This window comes from Papaver somniferum, chromosome 8, assembly GCF_003573695.1.
Source record: "Papaver somniferum cultivar HN1 chromosome 8, ASM357369v1, whole genome shotgun sequence".
Lineage (NCBI taxonomy): Eukaryota > Viridiplantae > Streptophyta > Magnoliopsida > Ranunculales > Papaveraceae > Papaver > Papaver somniferum.
The window spans coordinates 19,509,102-19,526,607 of record NC_039365.1 but is presented as its reverse complement, the minus strand read 5'-3'; the positions used below and the strand labels follow the sequence as shown (position 1 = coordinate 19,526,607).

Below are 17,506 nucleotides of genomic sequence, written 5' to 3'. Positions count from 1 at the left end.
GCATGAATTTTGATTCCACCCAACTTACTTTTTTCTACACATCCCTTGGCTCTTACATCCGCAACAACTCTAGAGTCTTGACTACTCCTAGTTACAAATTTGGGTTGTGCACGGCACACCAAAGGATATCATTGGGTGCAGCGAGAATGTAAAATTTTACTTCAAGAGTCATGGAAAAAGATATACAACATTTTTTTTTTCTAAATCATATACATCAGTGCTTTACGAACCGAGAAACTGAAACTTCATCTAAATCGATTGACATGATAAAGTGGCCTCTTGTTAGCCTCAGAATGGGCTCACCAACCAAATCTGTGTGTAACGATTTTGGTGGAGTTCAGTTTCCTCGGTATGTTCAGAACTCGTGATATATGAAGAGGAAAACTTGTCTTGCCATGTAAGATAACTTCTGGTCAAACGTCGTCATGCTTAGATGCATGACCCTATGTGCACCGAAGAATAAAATTTTTCTTAATCAAGACAACTTTTTGTGTTGCACTAAGATAAAATTTTAATTGGACTACAATTTTTTTTATTTTACTATTACATTCTTTCTAGACTACAAAACATTTTACTATTACATTTTATCTAGACTATTCAGACGACATCATATTGCAGTTTCTACCTAGATTAGAGTCTGTCTGGTTCAATTAAATATCATATTGAAATCATAATCACCTGATAATATAAAGGTTTTCTTTTTGTCATGTAGAAATCTCCAATTCTTTTCGATAACTTATATAAGCAAAAGTGCAAAAACATCATAATTCAAATTACCCAAAATCACTTGAACCCGACTGTAAATATGCCATATTTCACATGTATCTCTGTAATAGTGTCTAAAGATTATTAAATAACTTTTTGTTATACAATGCATGATAACACTATCTTTCGAACATTTTTGGACACAAAAGGGTGTATGCAAAGTGTGACAAACAAACACATACTCTGTAAAACCAAAAACGGTTTTGGGTGGCAAATAGAAACTTCTGAAACACAACAAAACCCTCATTATTATATTAATATTATCACGTGTAGACGGAAAACACAACAACGGCGTTTAAATACGTTATGATAAGAAGGAAAATCTTTCCGTTAATAGAGCCGTCCCCGTCTGTTTGTTTCCTTCTAACGTAAGGTTTTGGTTTAAAAAGGTCAAAAATTAAACCTTCTAACTATTCACGTTTTCTCTCCTTCAGATTTTTCCACATCTAAATCTTCTATTCCTCTTCTCTTCACTCCTCCCATCTATTCATCAGTTTCCCGCGATTAAAAACCCAGGAGATTTATAAGATTCAATCTCTTATTCAACTGTTTATGAACTCTGAAAATCAAGGTTAGTTTTTTTTTTTTGTAAAGACTGAATCTTTTTTTTTTCAATTGTTTAAATTTTTATAAACGTTTAGCTTCTTATTATAGCCGTTACAAGAAAAACCCTAGTTTTTTTGGGGGATGATTTTGGTTCTGATTTGATGATTTGTTGATTCGGACTTGTACATCGTAGGGGTGTGAAGATCAAAAGTTGGACTGATTTTAGGATTTGATTTGGAAAAGATGTGATTTTGAGTTCTGGGTGTGTGTGTGTTTGGATTGATCTGGGGGTGGGTTTTAGGGTTTTGATTGTTTGAATTGATTAAAGTTAGTTTTTTTTAAGAAAAAAAATTGGATTTGAGTTAATGTAGGAGGTGAAGTTCAATTAGGGTTTTGTGTCGGTGTTCTGAAGTTAGTTTTGTTATTTCTGTTGTTAATTTCAGGTTCGGTTATTAATTAGTTGGAGAGTTAATTTGGTGGATAAATATGGAAGATGTTAAGCAAGAGGAGGCGAATTCAAGTGTGACTAAAGAAGTTACGGCTGCTGCCCCTTCAAGTTCGTCTGTTTCGGATAGTAGTTCTGATACATCACTTCCTAAGCCGGCCTTCGTCAAAGGGTATGATTTGATGTCTCCTCATTCATATATGTTATTTATTATTGGGTATTTTCTGTGATGTTATTGCTTCGGTACATATGGGAATGGGAAATTGTTGGATGTGAAGCTGTAGAGGTTAGCTTGTTAGAGGAGCTGGCTGTGTAGATTGTGAGCTCCAAATTGACTTGACTCTAGCTATGTGGGTGTAAATGCCTGTCTAATTAGTTGGTATCCCTTACTTATGAGATGGATGAGTGAGTTACTTAAGTCAACGGATTAAAGACCAGGAATTCTATGGAGGTACTATGAATTAGAATAATATAGTTAGTAGGATGAGGAAGTAGTAAAACGAGAGAAGTTAGTGCTCTCTTGCAAACACAGTGATGTATCGAGGGTCTTGACTTACCCCTACTTATACCCTTTTGGCAGTTACATTCAGGTGTTCTAGTTATTTTCCGTTACGCTTACTTTACTTACCTTTCGCACATTGAGTTAATGAGGTCTCTCTGTTGGAGGTGTTTGATTGATCACTGAGCTGAGTGGTGTTTTAAAAGTACTTAGCCTTAGTATGATTACTTTTTGTTTATTTTTTTATTCCTATTTTCTGATTCTAAACTGATATCAGGATTATATAATGTTAAAATTTTCTCATGACAGCAGTTCTCTGATATCAAAAAGGACAACAGGTCCAACCAGAAGGTCGAAAAAAGGAGGATGGACGGAGTCAGAGGTGAGTGGCTAAGCCTCGTTTTTGCTATAAGAAAATGTTCTAGCTACATCATAAGCATATAACATTGGCACGCGAGTAAAAATTAGTTGACGATTGTTAAAATACCTCACAGTTTTGTTATTTTGGTGATGGACAGGATAGTATGTTAACTGCCGCAGTCAAAACGCACGGCGGGAAAAATTGGAAGAAAATTGGTACACACTTATCTATCTTGTTTTCTTAGTTGCTTTGAGATTTTTGTTATAGTCTCATAGAGTTCTGTATTTAACTTATTTTATTACATGGTGTCCTATTCTGCTGCAGCCACTTGTTTCAAAAATAGGACTGATGTTCAGTGTCTCCATCGCTGGCAGAAGGTTCTTAATCCAGAACTCGTTAAAGGACCATGGACCAAACAGGTACCGACAATGATCTTTCTGATAATCGTTTAGATTCCTTAGAAGGTACTGGCATGTTTCTGTGATTCTGAATCCATGTGTGGTTGTAAATTTCAGGAAGATGATCTTATCCTTGAGCTGGTTGGAAAGTATGGCTCTAAGAAGTGGTCTATTATAGCACAGTCTTTACCAGGTCGGATAGGCAAGCAATGTCGAGAAAGGTAACAAGCCTAATATTAACTTGTTCTTGATTGTTAAAACGATATCCCCTAAAACTTTCGGTTTAATCCTGTAGTGTTTTTTTCGGTTTGGGTAGTAATTCTGTTTGCATTTGATTTTCCATTATTAGATTTTGGTGAGTTGAAAATTTGTCTTTTTTTTTGTCTTTTCAGGTGGCATAACCATTTAAACCCTGCTATAAAGAAAGATGCTTGGACCCATGAGGAAGAGATGACTCTTATACATTACCACCAAATTTATGGTAATAAATGGGCTGAAATAGCAAGGTTCCTACCTGGAAGGTAAGATACACATAAAGATGTCTATAAATTCTAGTTACATAAATCAAACTGAGACAAGCTTAAGGAGCCATCACATTGTGCATGATTTATGCATGTCTTGAAATTATATATAGTGGTTTTCCAAACATGATAGACGATATTTGCATGTAGGTAACTGCCAGTTTCTCATTTCTCCTTCTTTCTTATTGAAATTTACAGGGCTGACAACTCAATAAAGAATCATTGGAACTGCTCAGTGAAGAAAAAATTGGATTCATATTTACCTTCAGATCTACTTAAGATAAATCCTGGTGTACTCAATCATGAAAATGTGAGGGTTGATACGACCATGCAGGGTCCTGGGCGGACATATGCTTTTGATACAAAAATATTACCAGTTAGTAGACCTGGAAATCATTTGGTAAATCTAACTCTTGGAAATTCTATTGGTGGACGAAATGGAGAACAAATGCAACCTTTTCAGACCATTGAATCTAGAGCCTTGCAGAAACAGGTCGCATTTGCAACAAAACCAATCCAAGGTGCTGCTAGAAGTGCTACTGAAGGCATTCCTCCCAAAGATTTGAAGCTCTCCATTTTCAGTCTTTCACCACCTGGGCAACCTCCGGAGCATGTTACTTCAACGCGTTCTCCTTTTCTTTCCTTGGATCCAAATCCCTGTGATACTAGAAAAAATCAAGCTGTTCTTACTGAGGCTGAATCAGCTACTACTGCAATGAGGTTTCCCGAAACTCCTAAAAGGGCAAAATATTGTTCTGAGCATGGGGATTACAGAGATCATGATGGTAGGCAAAGCAAAGTCTTCAACGCGTCGCCAAGTCGCGATGGTACTGGTTATGGAGGATTGTATTATGAACCACCCCAGTTGACGAGTTGCGATATTCTCTCTGAAAATAGTAGATTCTTAAATTCAAGAAGCCCAGTTTGTTCTACACCACCTAGCCGCTTACGGAATTTTTCTGTAGATGCCAGTAGTCCCGAAGCTGTGTTAAAGAGTGCAGCAAAAAGTTTCAAAAATACCCCTTCCATCATAAGGAAACGTGGACGTCAGATATGTGGCTGCACTGGCTGGGCTCCATATGCATGTTATTCTGATGGCGCTTGCACACCAGAAGTGAGAACTCATGGTTTCAGTGACATAAATGGTTTTATGGAGTCAAGCCCACATGCACATAGTGGTCGAGAAGATCTCAACAGTAGAGATCTTCTAAATGTCAAGTGGCTTTCTCTCTCAACTCCAAATGCTTTGGAACATGAAGTGGCTGCCACTGTAAAATCTGTGCGCTTGGAACATGTGTTTGATATGGAATGTGACGACTCCAGAGCTGTTAGGCACTCAGACACGTCTTCAAGAGACCTATCAAATCGGGCTCAGTCAGAAGTTAGTGCTTCTTGATTCTAGAGCGAATTACAACTACAACTTTCTATTTTGGTAAGTAAATTATGTCTGTGTTATCCATGATATCTTTGCGATATAACTGTCGTCAAGTAAATACTACTGCTGGCAATATCTTAAACCTGTAGTGTGCATGTTTGCCATTGTGTTTTGAATAGGCCACTTATCTCATGCACTTGCTAGAAGAGCTTGTCTATCTTAGCCATTGGTTTTTGTTTTGTTCTACCTTTATAATGCTGTAAAATCTAACAGTCCATTTTCTTATTTCAGTAATCATTGTTACGAGGAGGATCCACCTTCACGTGGTATTTATTGTAAAGCGGGATTTTTGTTGCCCTTGCTGGAATTTTCATGTGGTAAAGCTTCATGCTGGACTTGCTGTCTAGCGGCAGAGCATCCATTAGCTAGTGAAGGTATGTCTATCCTTCCTTTTTAACACAAGTGTGACATAAGTTTAGCGGCTTTCATTTTACTTAACTTGAGCTAGATCTGTGCCATCTTGGTCCCCTCAATGTTGTTATTTCAAGTCTCCCATAAAAAATGAACCCAAACATAAATGGATCTGGGACATCGACTTCATTAAAGGCTGCTCATAGTCTTACCAAACTTCCAAAAATAGATGGCATTAGTAATTTTCTGATTTAGGATTTGCAACACTTTACATGGATGTAACTTGTGTCGATTCTGTTATTCAGAAAGCAAAGTCTCACATCAATGCTGTCAGCTTTATTGATCTCCTTTCTTATTCACAGATTATGATAGCAGGGTATACGACTCAAACGAGCCCTTTTCCGAAGGAATGGTGGTCAAAAGTTTTTGGGCAGAAACGTTTACTGTTCTACTTTTTTTAGGTCGGGACACCCAAAAGTAGTCTATATTTCTTATAGAATTATCTTTATTAATAATCTATCTATGTAAATTTGTACAGACATTATAAATTATTTTGCTAACCTTATATTTATTCATCTTTGCATTTATACGAATACAATAAAAGCAAAGAAAGGATGCCAGATTATTCTTTATGAGTTATCCTTCTTCTCAATCTTTTTACCTTTGCACGATTTCTTATTACAGTTTCTTTCTTTTTCTGTAATCGAATGGACTATTCAAATCATCAAGGAGTTAGGTGGCTTCATGCTTTCAGAGAACTGCCGGCTAATATGCGCGCTGAATCAGGTGGACTTGTGCTTAGTTAGCAATGAGCTCACCTCGCTGACTTTATTACCCCAGTTGAAAATTTGATGGTCTCACTCAACAACTATACACTAGTATGACGGTTCCAAAATGTCATCTTTAACAGAAATAGCTCATCAACCTTATCATGATTCACGAGTGACTTTGAAAATCATTTGAATATTGTGACACCATAATATTGTATAATATATCATGTGTTAAACACGAAAGCAGAATGTTTCCGCAATTTGTCAGTAGTAGGCTAAATCAGCCGGTAAAAGAATCCGAGAAAATAGGCCAGGTAAAAACTGACTCTCACATTTTATTTTATTTTGGGCCCCACTCCTCGAAAAACGTGCAAGAAATGGGCAATGAGGGGTAGTTTTTTTGTGTGGTTTTTATCTCGGTCTGGCGAGATTTTTTGGTAAAAAATTCATTTAAACAGCTCAGTTTCTTGATTCAATCATGGGTTTCGAAGATTAAACTTTACCACAAGTCATCTGATATAGGAACTTGGATTCCCCAACATGTCCTATTGCAGCAGCCAGTCTAGTTAGTCCATTGATGCCTAGATCAACCTGCCACTCGGATTAGTCGCATGCTCTAAGGGGAGCCATATTTTCTACCAACCAACTGTATACATTGGCTCTTCTGCAAAAACCACTTTAAAATGCAGAGAACCGAATTTTGTGCACACTTTCTAACGAGTGTTTACGTGTTGTTAATTACTTAACCAATAATATTTATATCAAATTAACACGCTTTCAAAAGAGTGTCCACTAAAACTACAATCATTCCAGAACCCTTGTCGACAACATTTTGATAAAGATAATGTTAGTTGACAATCCAACAACCATTAAAGATGCAAGTGCACATTGATCAGAGTTTGCAATGACAGATGATCTTGTTTAGGTGTATGTCCTTGGCACGGCATATCCTTTCTGGAGCCTTCAATATACGGTTAAGAGTTGAGTATCCTTAAGTTAGCTTTGTCCCACCACTGTAGTCCTAAAATTGACTCACAGTTATAGAGAAAAAAAAATCAATTCTTTTTTTTGGCCTAAACAGAAGAATTTTTACTTTTATGAAGATAACAAAAAAATACTAAAACTTTTATTCTTGGAGTAATCTTAAATGAAATTCTATTGCCAACTCATACTTTGGTACTGCTTTTGTTGTTTTTTAACAACAACAGAAACACAATTTATGATGATGTTTATCCATTTTGTTCCTTGATTTGCTCAAACCACTCTCCTATATATTTTCTTCTATTCTCATTCATTCTCTCATTTTCTTATCTTCTCAGTTCTTAAAATTCTCTCCTGTTTTCAACTGCTTTTGAAAAGCTTTCTTCTTGGGTTTTGTTAAAATTTGGTTTTTAGAAATGGGTTCTGCTTGTAATTTTGATCAGACTGTATTAGTGACTGGTGGAGCTGGATTTATTGGTACACATACTGTTATTCAGCTTTTAAATGAAGGGTTTAATGTTCACATCATTGATAATCTTGATAATTCTGTGGAAGAAGCTGTTGAGAGAGTTAGGTGTTTAGTTGGGGAGGAATTATCTAAGAAATTGAAGTTTCATCTTGGTGATCTTAGGATTAAAGATGATCTTGAGAAATTGTTTTCTACCATCAGGTAATTTTTTGTTTTTGGGATTTTTTTTTTTTTTTTTGAATGGTTATGAGTAGTTTGATGAAATGGGTGTGTGAAAAAATTGTGACAGGTTTGATGCTGTGATTCATTTTGCTGGACTTAAAGCTGTTGGAGAGAGTGTTGCGAATCCGAGACGATATTTTGATAACAATTTGGTTGGAACTATTAATCTTTATGAGGTTATGGCTAAATATGGATGCAAAAATGTAAGATTTCTGTAGGTTTTTTGTTTCACAAATCATGTCTTTAGCGGAGTGATTACCAACTAATAAGGTGTTTGTTTTGTCTAAATTTAGATGGTTTTCTCATCCTCTGCAACTGTTTATGGGCAACCGGAGAAGATTCCATGTGTTGAGGACTTCAACTTAGTTGCCATGAATCCATACGGTCGGACCAAGGTACCGTCTCAACTAGCTAATTACCTAATGTTCTTTGTATGGTTTAGTCAAATGGATGGATATGGTTGATTTTAGTAGGAAGTAGGATTTAATCCAAATGCCGGTGCCGCTGTAGTATAGTGGTAAAGTCATTGGGTGATGATATCAGTGACCGCCAGCACTAATTCTTTACCGATAAAAAGAAAGGATTTAATCCAAATTTAGGATGTGTTAGCTGTATTTTTACTGTTGAATGCTTAGTCGGTGTACAACTGTGAAAGATGGGGACATTTAACTAGAAACACATGCAACGACATAGTTTGGTTTCTTTGTTTCAGGATTCTACCTAAATGCACATTTCTAGAATGTCATTTCTGAATATTAATCTTGACATGTTTTGGAGTAAAATTTTTTTAGACTTGGAGATGGATATGACACCTGCCACAATGTTTGTTCCTCGGTAACCAAGATTTTTGGGTACCTATTTGCATAAGGGATCTATGCGAAACATGGTTCTTGGGTTTGGTTTTTGATGTCGGAAATGTTCCCAGACCAAGAGCCATATTAACCTAATGTTGGGTTTTATGTTCGATGAATGTAAATTCAATGAGAATTTCACATACCATATCAATGTTGTCATCCTTTGTTATTTTGTTCAAGTATCTCATAGTTGTTCATTTATTCTTCAAATTCTTTTCTCAGCTTTTCCTTGAAGAAATTGCTCGTGACATTCAAAAGGCAGAACCAGAATGGAGAATTATTTTACTTAGATACTTCAATCCTGTTGGAGCTCATCAGAGTGGTAAACTTGGTGAAGACCCCAAGGGTATTCCAAACAATCTTATGCCATACATCCAACAAGTAGCGGTTGGTAGATTGCCTGAGCTGAATGTATATGGGCATGACTATCCCACTAAGGATGGTAGTGCGGTAGGAAAGAACTGATGATTTATTTCTCGTATATTCTTAATTTCTTTTTTAATAGTTCTGTAAAAATTCAATTCCTAAAGACTGAATCCTGAAATGTGTAGGTACGAGATTATATTCATGTGATGGACTTAGCTGACGGTCATATAGCTGCTTTGAAAAAGCTTTTCATCTCCGAGGATATAGGTATTTCGTTTCTGTCTCTTTTGAAATAGACAATGTAAAATCATCTTTTGAAAAAATATCGGTTATGATACTGATGTGTATATTGGTTTAGGTTGTACCGCCTACAACCTAGGAACTGGATGTGGAACATCTGTGCTTGAAATGGTCTCTGCATTCGAGAAGGCATCTGGCAAGGTATCTGTCTTCCCAACATTCTCTATCTAGGTTCTTTAGTTGTTTAGTACTTGTTTGACGTACCTAGAGTGTAGAATTCTTTTTCAATCTGTTAAATTCAAATTATCTTTTTGTAGAAAATCCCGATTAAGCTGTGTCCACGAAGACCAGGAGATGCAACAGCGGTTTATGCCTCTACAGAAAAGGCTGAAAAAGAACTTGGCTGGAAGTAAGTTTATTCATTTTAAGCCTCCTATAAGTATCTTTCCAAAAAATTGTCTGCCTTGTGTGGTTTTGCTCTGATCTTAGGAATTCATATGCAAGCTTCTTCTTTTACTAGTCTAGAGTAATATGTAACTCTGAGCTTAGTTTCTTTAGCTAAGACCATTTTGACGATATCTTAAGCTTAGGTGAGCACCTATAAGAGGGAGGAAATTAGGACTCTGGCTAAAATGACCACATGGAAACTTCGCTAACATTGAAACACCGTTTTCAGGGCAAAATATGGAATAGAGGACATGTGCAGAGACCAGTGGAACTGGGCAAGCAATAACCCATGGGGTTACCAACGCAAACCTTGAAGGATACATCAAATAAAGAGATTTCAAATGTGCCTTCATCAAGTCCTACATAAATGTCAAATATCTACTTGGAACTAATAACGTTTTCTCCGTTCTTATCGGTATGATGTATGGGTAAGGGTATCGGACCAACTTTACTGACCCTTTTAGAAATAAAAAAACAGGAAGATTTTACTTCAGTTTTCCTTCTTTTACAGTGGATTGTTGTAATCCATCCTGTTGAAGCTTTTGCTGAAAGCATGAGGTTCTTTTACCAATGTGTATATTCCACTTTGTATCCAGAATTTCAATGTTATGAAATGAATTCTCAGGAGTGTAAAATGTCAGTGCTCCTAGCCTACCTCCAATGTTACTCTAGACTTGTAACATCCAATTTGTATGTATTTATTGTTAATGAAATTCAGAGTAAATCTCAAGATTTTAAGTTGTGCAACAAAAGCCCATGACTTGAGTTAAAAGAATTTGTCAGGTAAATTAGGATACAGACGAATTTCGCAGCTAGCAACTGCAACACCCTACCAGAGAGGCATAAGCTCATCTAATTGGCAGGACCTTGCAAAATGAAAACCATACGCTAGCTACACATCATTGAGATAAGTTTGAGATAATGCATTGACTAGAATAGAAATTTTGGACTCTAGGAAAAGTTGCAGTGTGATTCAACCATTTCACCTAACAGAGTTTGTTTATATAATATCATGAAAAGCCAACTGCTAAAAGTAAGACAATCCGTCGGTCACTGCAACAAGTGGTACAGATAGAAGAAAAAGTCATCGATATATGTTCATAGTTTTCTTCAGTCACCATGTACTACAAGTTTAGTTTTTTTTTTTTTTTTTTTTTTTTTTTTTTTTTTTGTCTATTACCTTGACTGAAAGGCCATACATCTGAGGAAATTTCCAATGAACTGAGGGAGTAGTTGAAGAATACTATACAATTCAACCAAATTTGTTCCATTTTGATGATGGGTAATGAAAATGGCAGGGGAATCACAGCGTATTATCTTCTATCCGTCTCAAGAACCCTTACCCACACCTTCACCATTTACGTTCTCCGTTGCTGGTTCTACCACTTTGAGTTTGAGTTCTCAACCCGCTTTTCGTTACGCAAATCTGTTTCTCCGGTTTGGTGGCTTTCTCTTTTCTTTCATCTCTGCAATATGTCTTGTTTTTCCCTCGCCTCAGTACAGAAATTATGAGCCTTCTACTTTCCTTAATACCGCTGAACTAACGTAAGTAATTCTATCTTCTTCTTACTTTTTGAGCTTGCAATACCAATATGGAGTATGATATTTTGACATGGTTGGTTGTTGCAGGTACTGTTTTATTGTATCAATATTGGCTTCAATTTACTCAGCTTATCAACTCTTCAAAGGAGTATGTGACATTGCATATAGAGCACGTTTTATCTCCGACAAGATGTCAGATTACTCCAGCTTCATTCTTGATCAGGTGAGGGTAATTCAAACTCTCTGCAGGCCTATAATTATTGTTGCCTGGTTTTGATATTTTCTTGGTTCCTTGCAGCTGGTGGCATACCTTCTCATTTCATCATCTTCTATATTGGTACTCACTATACATCGAATTATACCTACAACATCAGTTTGGAAGTCTGCGGTTGTCTCTGCGAGTATGTCGTGCATCACGTTCGTTATAATCGCCATTTCTACCCTTCAGTCAGGTTACAAACTTTGTAAAAGACTTATTTGGTGATTTATTCCTCCATTTCTAAAGGTTGGATTGAGGATAACTTGAAATCCAATACTATTCCTACACTTTCTGTGTGTGAAAGAGACATTCCTATTTTGAGAATCATTTTAGGATTCCGAAATTTCACTTATCACATTGCTCGGAAGGGAAGTTAAAAGTTAAAACAGACAGATATTTGGTGGTATTTTATAATAGTTTAGTCCCACATTTTTGCCTTTGGTTTATATTCCTCCATACCAGTCTCACTAGCATCGAGTTAAGCGTACAAGATCTGCCCCATTTTTTGTTTTTTTTTGCATGCAGGTTGTTGATGTGATTTTGTTTTGGCAAAACGCATAAGTGAATCTGGTCTGTGATCAGCAAAATAGGTATAGGTAATTATCAAGTGTAAGCTCAGCTGGTAGTCTTGTTTTAACCAGCTGGTCTGTGGAAAAAAAAAAAAAGCAAAACCAATCAACTGTGAATGGAAAAGGCTCATAGTATTGAGTTTGAAGAATTTTGTGGTAGCTGATAGCCAATGTAGGGCTGCAATGGCAAGACTGCTAAAGCCAAATTTTCATATACTTTTTGTTTGGCTGATACGGCTATTAGTTTTGAGCATCCAATTCACAGCGAATTGGAACCTAATACCATATAAACATAGTTGTCACTATCAGTGTGGGACTATTTTTAAGCGCATGTCACACCTTAAGACTATCAAGTCACACAACTCACCTTAATCCCCTCACGCTCTTACATTCTGCTTTCTTTAGCAATGCTATGACTTCTTCCTTCTGTCACCTCCAACCACTTCCATCAGGGAAAGCCATAGCCATGAAGGAAGCTGCAAGCCAATGTTTGAAAAAAGGATTTGGACACAGTCTATCGGTGCATAAAGTCAGATTGCCATTGGTCCGTAAGTTTGGCACATTCAATAATCAATTACACATGCAACGCCATTTTTATTTTTCTTTCCTTCCAAAGCAACAGTTAAAAAACAAAAAACTATCAAAATGAAAACCAAAAATTACAACTGAAACGTTTTTGCTCCTAAGAAATAAAATGCATATAGGTCCTGTAATCACCATTTTGTATGTATTTATTTACAGAATGACATTCCGTGTGACCCTCAACCAATCAAGTGTATTATCTATAAGAAGAAAACAGTGCAAGCAATTTCCCCAATACAGACAATTTATTTCCGACAAGTTCAGTCTTATTGAAGGAGGTTATACAATGCACCTATTCTATGTTGTAAAAGGAGCTAGGCGCCAAGCCCATCGCCTGGCCTGGCCTTGGGCTTAAGCGCTGCCAAAGGCGCACGCCTTTTACAACATAGCACCTATTAGTTTACTTTACTTTACTTTACTTTCTCTGATAGCCATAATTAGAATCTGTCTATAGCTCATATCTAGTAAACCAGTTTACAAGGTGGGTCAGCCGCATGAAATAGACATGGTTTTAGTGTTTTCCATGCATGTTGTCAGTTGCATAAGGTTTCTTTTTGCAGCATTTCTTTTGAATTATGCAATACACTCATTGATTCAGCTCTATATGGTTTTTCATTATCCTTCTCTATGCTGCAGCATTTTCCCTTTTCTTTTGGTTCATATTTACCGGTTGCACCACTATTTTATTTACCAATGCTGGAATTAATCCGACTAATCCAAACTACAAAGCTTCAAATTTTTTGCAACTCTTCCAACTTCAAGCATGTTTGGGTTTTTGGATTATGGGAATGTTTTGCTCTATAGCACTTTGCGTGACCCTTTCTTTGGTTTTTATTTTTCGGTCTGATAAGGGGATACTCTTATGTGCACCATCTTGATGCGTTCAAGTCTTGAAGAGGACTTCTGGTGTGGCAGGAAGTTCTCCACTATAATGAGAACATAATCACAGCAGGAGGTTCGTATCCAGTCGATCCCCTAAGTACAGGCTCAACAACCATGGGAAGCTTGCTGCAGCTCAAACTCAATTCCTTCTTGACACTCTGGTGAGTTTGACACTAAGGCCTTGGATAAGGCTTCCAGGTTCGGACTGTCCCTTGCTGTCAAGCCTTGAGTGTTCGTCTTCTGAATATTCATTGTCTGGAAATGATCTTAGGCCCGTTGACCTTGTCTTTTGTTGGTGGAAATACAGAAAATGAATATATAACTCATACAACAAAATGGAAAATACTACGACTTGAATTGTACTGTAATGGTCATAGTCGATCTCCTACATGCTTTAACATATCAAATTAAAAGAAACATTGAACTACTTTTATTTCAATGGGTTTTACTAGATCCCAACCAGAGATATAAGTATATTAACTACTGAATGAAGAGGTAGATTGCCAGTTTAACAAAATAGCACTACAAGGATTCAACCACAAGGCTTGAGCTATCTAACGTTTTCCTGTGTGTTTTACTGAAGTATTTCATGCTGCACCACAACTAAACATCCATTGTGTTTCCGAAGGTTAACTTAAATAGGAGCAAGAAAATACTCTGCTGCTGAATTTCCAGCGCAAAAAACTCGATAGAAGTTTAGCACTGGTGCGGCATGATTCTAGCTTTCTCATTGACATCCACTCCATCTAGCCCAATCCACAAACTGCATGCCTGCATAAACATTGTTCGCAAATCGAATACCAACAGTGAATCCCAAAGACGCTGCAGGGACCCGCTTTCCAACAGGGGATGTTTCAACCAGTCGTTCCAGTAAGTTCACCACCTGGTATCGGGTATTGGACGAAACTGCCAGAAATACACCTGCAAGATAAATGCACAAACTAATCAGCAGAAGAGAATAAAAAAGATTAGGACTCAAAATTCTGAATAAGTTGGAGCAACCAACTCAAATCATTTGCAAACGATTCCATTGTATCACAAGGCTTTAGAATATACGAATTAGATTTAACACATTTGGCTATCTCATTTTCAACTTTTTATTCTTCATTTTGGGGTCGATATCTTGTTTTCAATGGCCTTGGAGACTTTGAAAAGCCACACGTCAAAATTACTTCAGTTTTCAATTGAAGTCCAGCAGACGAACAACACCATCCAGTAAGGGTAACATTTAAACAAGACACTGAAAAACAGAGTGGCAACATACCCCAAAGAGCTGCACTTTTTATTAGAGGTGGCACAGGAATGTCATCTTCTGCTTTATTAATGCTCCTGATCACAAAGATAAACAAAATTAGCAAAGAGAAAACCATCAGCTAAATGATAATGTACATGGCAAGACACAAGCGAATAGTACCGTTTAGTAGTCATGATAAAGTTTGCAATGCCTTGCCCAACCAGACCACACCCGAAACCAACAGCTCCGTACATAAGGCCCTAGTACAGGACATGAATGTTAATTTCAGTGAAAGAAACAAGACAGCGTTTCTACCTTCGACGGGACAACAGATGCGTGCAATAACAACTTCCATGCACTGAAAACAATTTGGAAAAAGAAAAGGAAGAGAAAAGGGTGTGTGCGGGCGTGTCTCTGTGTGTGCATTAACATTTGAAGGAAAAAACTCACCTTATAGAAGTATGTTGCAATTCTTTGCTGAGCTGAAAACCGACATCCTGGCCTTTCAACCTCGAACACACTGCAAACAAGGTACCATGGAAATGAGTAGATTCCTCCAATACTCGATAATACAGCACAGATAACATTCTGAAAATCTAACCGTTAAGCTTGCAGGCGAAATTGTCATTTGAATCCAATTCAAACTGACACTATTTACCCGAGGAAACACAACAAAATTTGACCCAATGGAAAAGTATCATTTCGCTCACCTGCTAGGTAAAGCTGCATAAGCATGTTGCATGCGTCCAAGTAATCCTTGTGAAGCGGACCCTTGCCCAAAGCGGACATAGGGTGCTAGCATACCGACAAGAGCGATGTTCACAACTATGCCAACCAATAGATCTGCAACATACAACTCGAATTCCGCCCAGAAGTCTTTGCCTCTTTTTTGAACTTCAGCAAAGGTTGCACAACAAGAATCAATAACTATCTACCGAAACAAAAAAGATGGTGTGAATGTGTATACCAGGATATATAGAAAAGCATGATCAATTTGCAGGCATAACTGTTCAATGGTCACGATGCAGACTTCCACATTATTAACCTCTGCGGGGCTAAGCATAAACATATCTCTCTAGCTCAAACAAAGAGCTCCACAGAAATTTAAAAGAAGATACACATTGTAAACAAACCTCGGTTCCAACTTTAAAAAGGAAAGCAGGATCAGCAAGCATTCGATTTCGAAGCATAGAACACGACCTCATTAAAAAACCTAAGGGCCAAGATGAACCCTACAATCAAAACATCATACAAATACATATCAAAAATAAAGAAAAAACCCCAAATGTGAAAATAGAGACTTTTAATAATCGCAATTGAATCTCATTACCTGCAGTTCCAAGTAACGAAGAAGCAGAACTTCACGAATACCAACAGTTTTAGCAGTCTCTAACATATCTGCAGGAAGACTTGCACCCCTTTTTTCTGCTTCCTTCATCACCTCCTCAAACTTCATAATTGGTCCAAACTCCTCCTCATCTCTACCATTCTCTTCATTCTCACCTCCACCACCACCACCCCCATTTCCTCCACCACCACCACCTCCAGCCTTCCCATTACCAGCGCCACCATTTCCATTATCAGCAGCTGGGTTCACCTTCACACCCTCAGAATCATCAACATCCTTCACCACCACACCATCTTTTCCTTCCTCTTTCGTAATCGCAACCACAGGTGAAGCCAACGATGATGACTCACTAGATTCTGACGGCTGCAACGAATTCCAAACCCTAAACCCATTTTTCTCTTTTCTCTCAATATGCCTACCATTACTTGTATCGTATAAACAACTAGTACTAAGAGTAACCTCATTAACTGAATTCCCCAGAACCCCATTTCTGAAACTCTGAAATGCCCTAACTTTAACAATCGTATGACTTGTTCTTGTTTGATTTACTGAACCAAAACTTGATAATCCAATCCTCTGTGAACAAACAGCCATTTTCTGTAATTTAGTCGACAAATGAAGTGTTTTAGGGGGTGATTAAAGGATGGAACCCTGATCTGATCAAATCAAAAGAAATTAAATTTTGGGGGTTTTTCTTTTCTCTCTCCAGAAAATTAGAGAGAGAAGAGAAAGAGAGTGGATACAGTACTTCAGGTTTGCTCTCTGTTAGTCCTTAAATGCAAAGATTGCCAAGGCTGAAAGCGCTATGGCCTATGGATTTCCGAGAAAGGTTCATTTGGAATCCAAGTATGAGCACTAGGGTAGGGTGAGCCATGGCTCACAGGTTTTTTTTTTTTTTCTTTTTCCTCTAGATTTGACTGACTAGTTTGGATCTGAGTCATCTATATCTGAATCTAACGCATTACGTATGATTCAAAACTTATTAACTGGTGTAGGTATAAATCTTTTTTTCTTTAATTTAATCAGATATGTGCCTAGCGAGTTAGGTACAAAATGATACCTGACTCAAATAGCTTCGAGTCAAATGTATGAGTCGGGTCAGATCTCGAGTCAAACATCAAAAAAATGTAAGAGTAATAAACGACATGCAAGTCAGATTCAGATCGCGAGTTAGACCCGAACAAATAAGGTGTTAGTCAAAAACTCTAAATATGGCTAAGTTATGAACCTAGAAAGGTACAATCACTATGTGTCGTGGTTATATGAGTCTCGGCCAAAGTTTGAGGCCGATGGTGTGTTGTCATATACTTAGTTTTCACGAGTTAAGCAAGGGCTAGTGCATGTTGCATAACTGTAGTATCTAAGTGTTATGGCTTAGCTAACTATTAGAAATGAGTGGTTGCACTTGCCTACATTTAAA

The 17,506-nt window shown here is 37.3% G+C and overlaps 4 protein-coding genes across 5 annotated transcripts; 3 read left to right on the top strand and 1 right to left on the bottom strand.

The window, feature by feature from the left end:
• The first annotated feature begins 1,194 nt into the window (after window positions 1-1,194).
• LOC113301390 lies at window positions 1,195-5,906 on the top strand. Of its 2 annotated transcripts, none has more exons than XM_026550175.1 (10): window positions 1,195-1,336; window positions 1,755-1,928; window positions 2,568-2,637; window positions 2,774-2,831; window positions 2,941-3,035; window positions 3,132-3,235; window positions 3,407-3,535; window positions 3,734-4,967; window positions 5,202-5,344; window positions 5,684-5,906. In XM_026550175.1, exons 2-8 carry the CDS (start codon window positions 1,798-1,800, stop codon window positions 4,929-4,931), a joined length of 1,785 nt encoding a protein of 594 aa, XP_026405960.1. In that variant the 5' UTR covers window positions 1,195-1,336; window positions 1,755-1,797; the 3' UTR covers window positions 4,932-4,967; window positions 5,202-5,344; window positions 5,684-5,906. The 2 variants fall into 2 exon arrangements, with proteins under 2 accessions (XP_026405960.1, XP_026405959.1); XM_026550174.1 differs by having other exon boundaries at window positions 2,565-2,637.
• A 1,264-nt stretch (window positions 5,907-7,170) lies between these two features.
• On the top strand, window positions 7,171-10,402 carry LOC113304440 (bifunctional UDP-glucose 4-epimerase and UDP-xylose 4-epimerase 1-like). The gene is made up of 8 exons (XM_026553559.1): window positions 7,171-7,742; window positions 7,831-7,966; window positions 8,057-8,158; window positions 8,840-9,067; window positions 9,169-9,250; window positions 9,342-9,424; window positions 9,541-9,632; window positions 9,900-10,402. The coding sequence occupies exons 1-8, from the start codon at window positions 7,489-7,491 to the stop codon at window positions 9,982-9,984; spliced, it is 1,062 nt and encodes a 353-aa protein (XP_026409344.1). The 5' UTR covers window positions 7,171-7,488; the 3' UTR covers window positions 9,985-10,402.
• A 437-nt stretch (window positions 10,403-10,839) lies between these two features.
• On the top strand, window positions 10,840-13,921 carry LOC113304439 (CASP-like protein 4A4). The gene is made up of 3 exons (XM_026553557.1): window positions 10,840-11,215; window positions 11,300-11,435; window positions 11,511-13,921. The coding sequence occupies exons 1-3, from the start codon at window positions 10,956-10,958 to the stop codon at window positions 11,694-11,696; spliced, it is 582 nt and encodes a 193-aa protein (XP_026409342.1). The 5' UTR covers window positions 10,840-10,955; the 3' UTR covers window positions 11,697-13,921.
• On the bottom strand, window positions 13,841-16,842 carry LOC113304438 (protein RETICULATA, chloroplastic-like). Its single transcript, XM_026553556.1, has 7 exons — window positions 16,069-16,842; window positions 15,872-15,970; window positions 15,449-15,669; window positions 15,189-15,258; window positions 14,919-14,998; window positions 14,769-14,833; window positions 13,841-14,425 (listed from the first exon to the last, which is right to left on the bottom strand). Exons 1-7 carry the CDS (start codon window positions 16,678-16,680, stop codon window positions 14,232-14,234), a joined length of 1,341 nt encoding a protein of 446 aa, XP_026409341.1. The 5' UTR covers window positions 16,681-16,842; the 3' UTR covers window positions 13,841-14,231.
• Window positions 16,843-17,506: the final 664 nt, after the last annotated feature.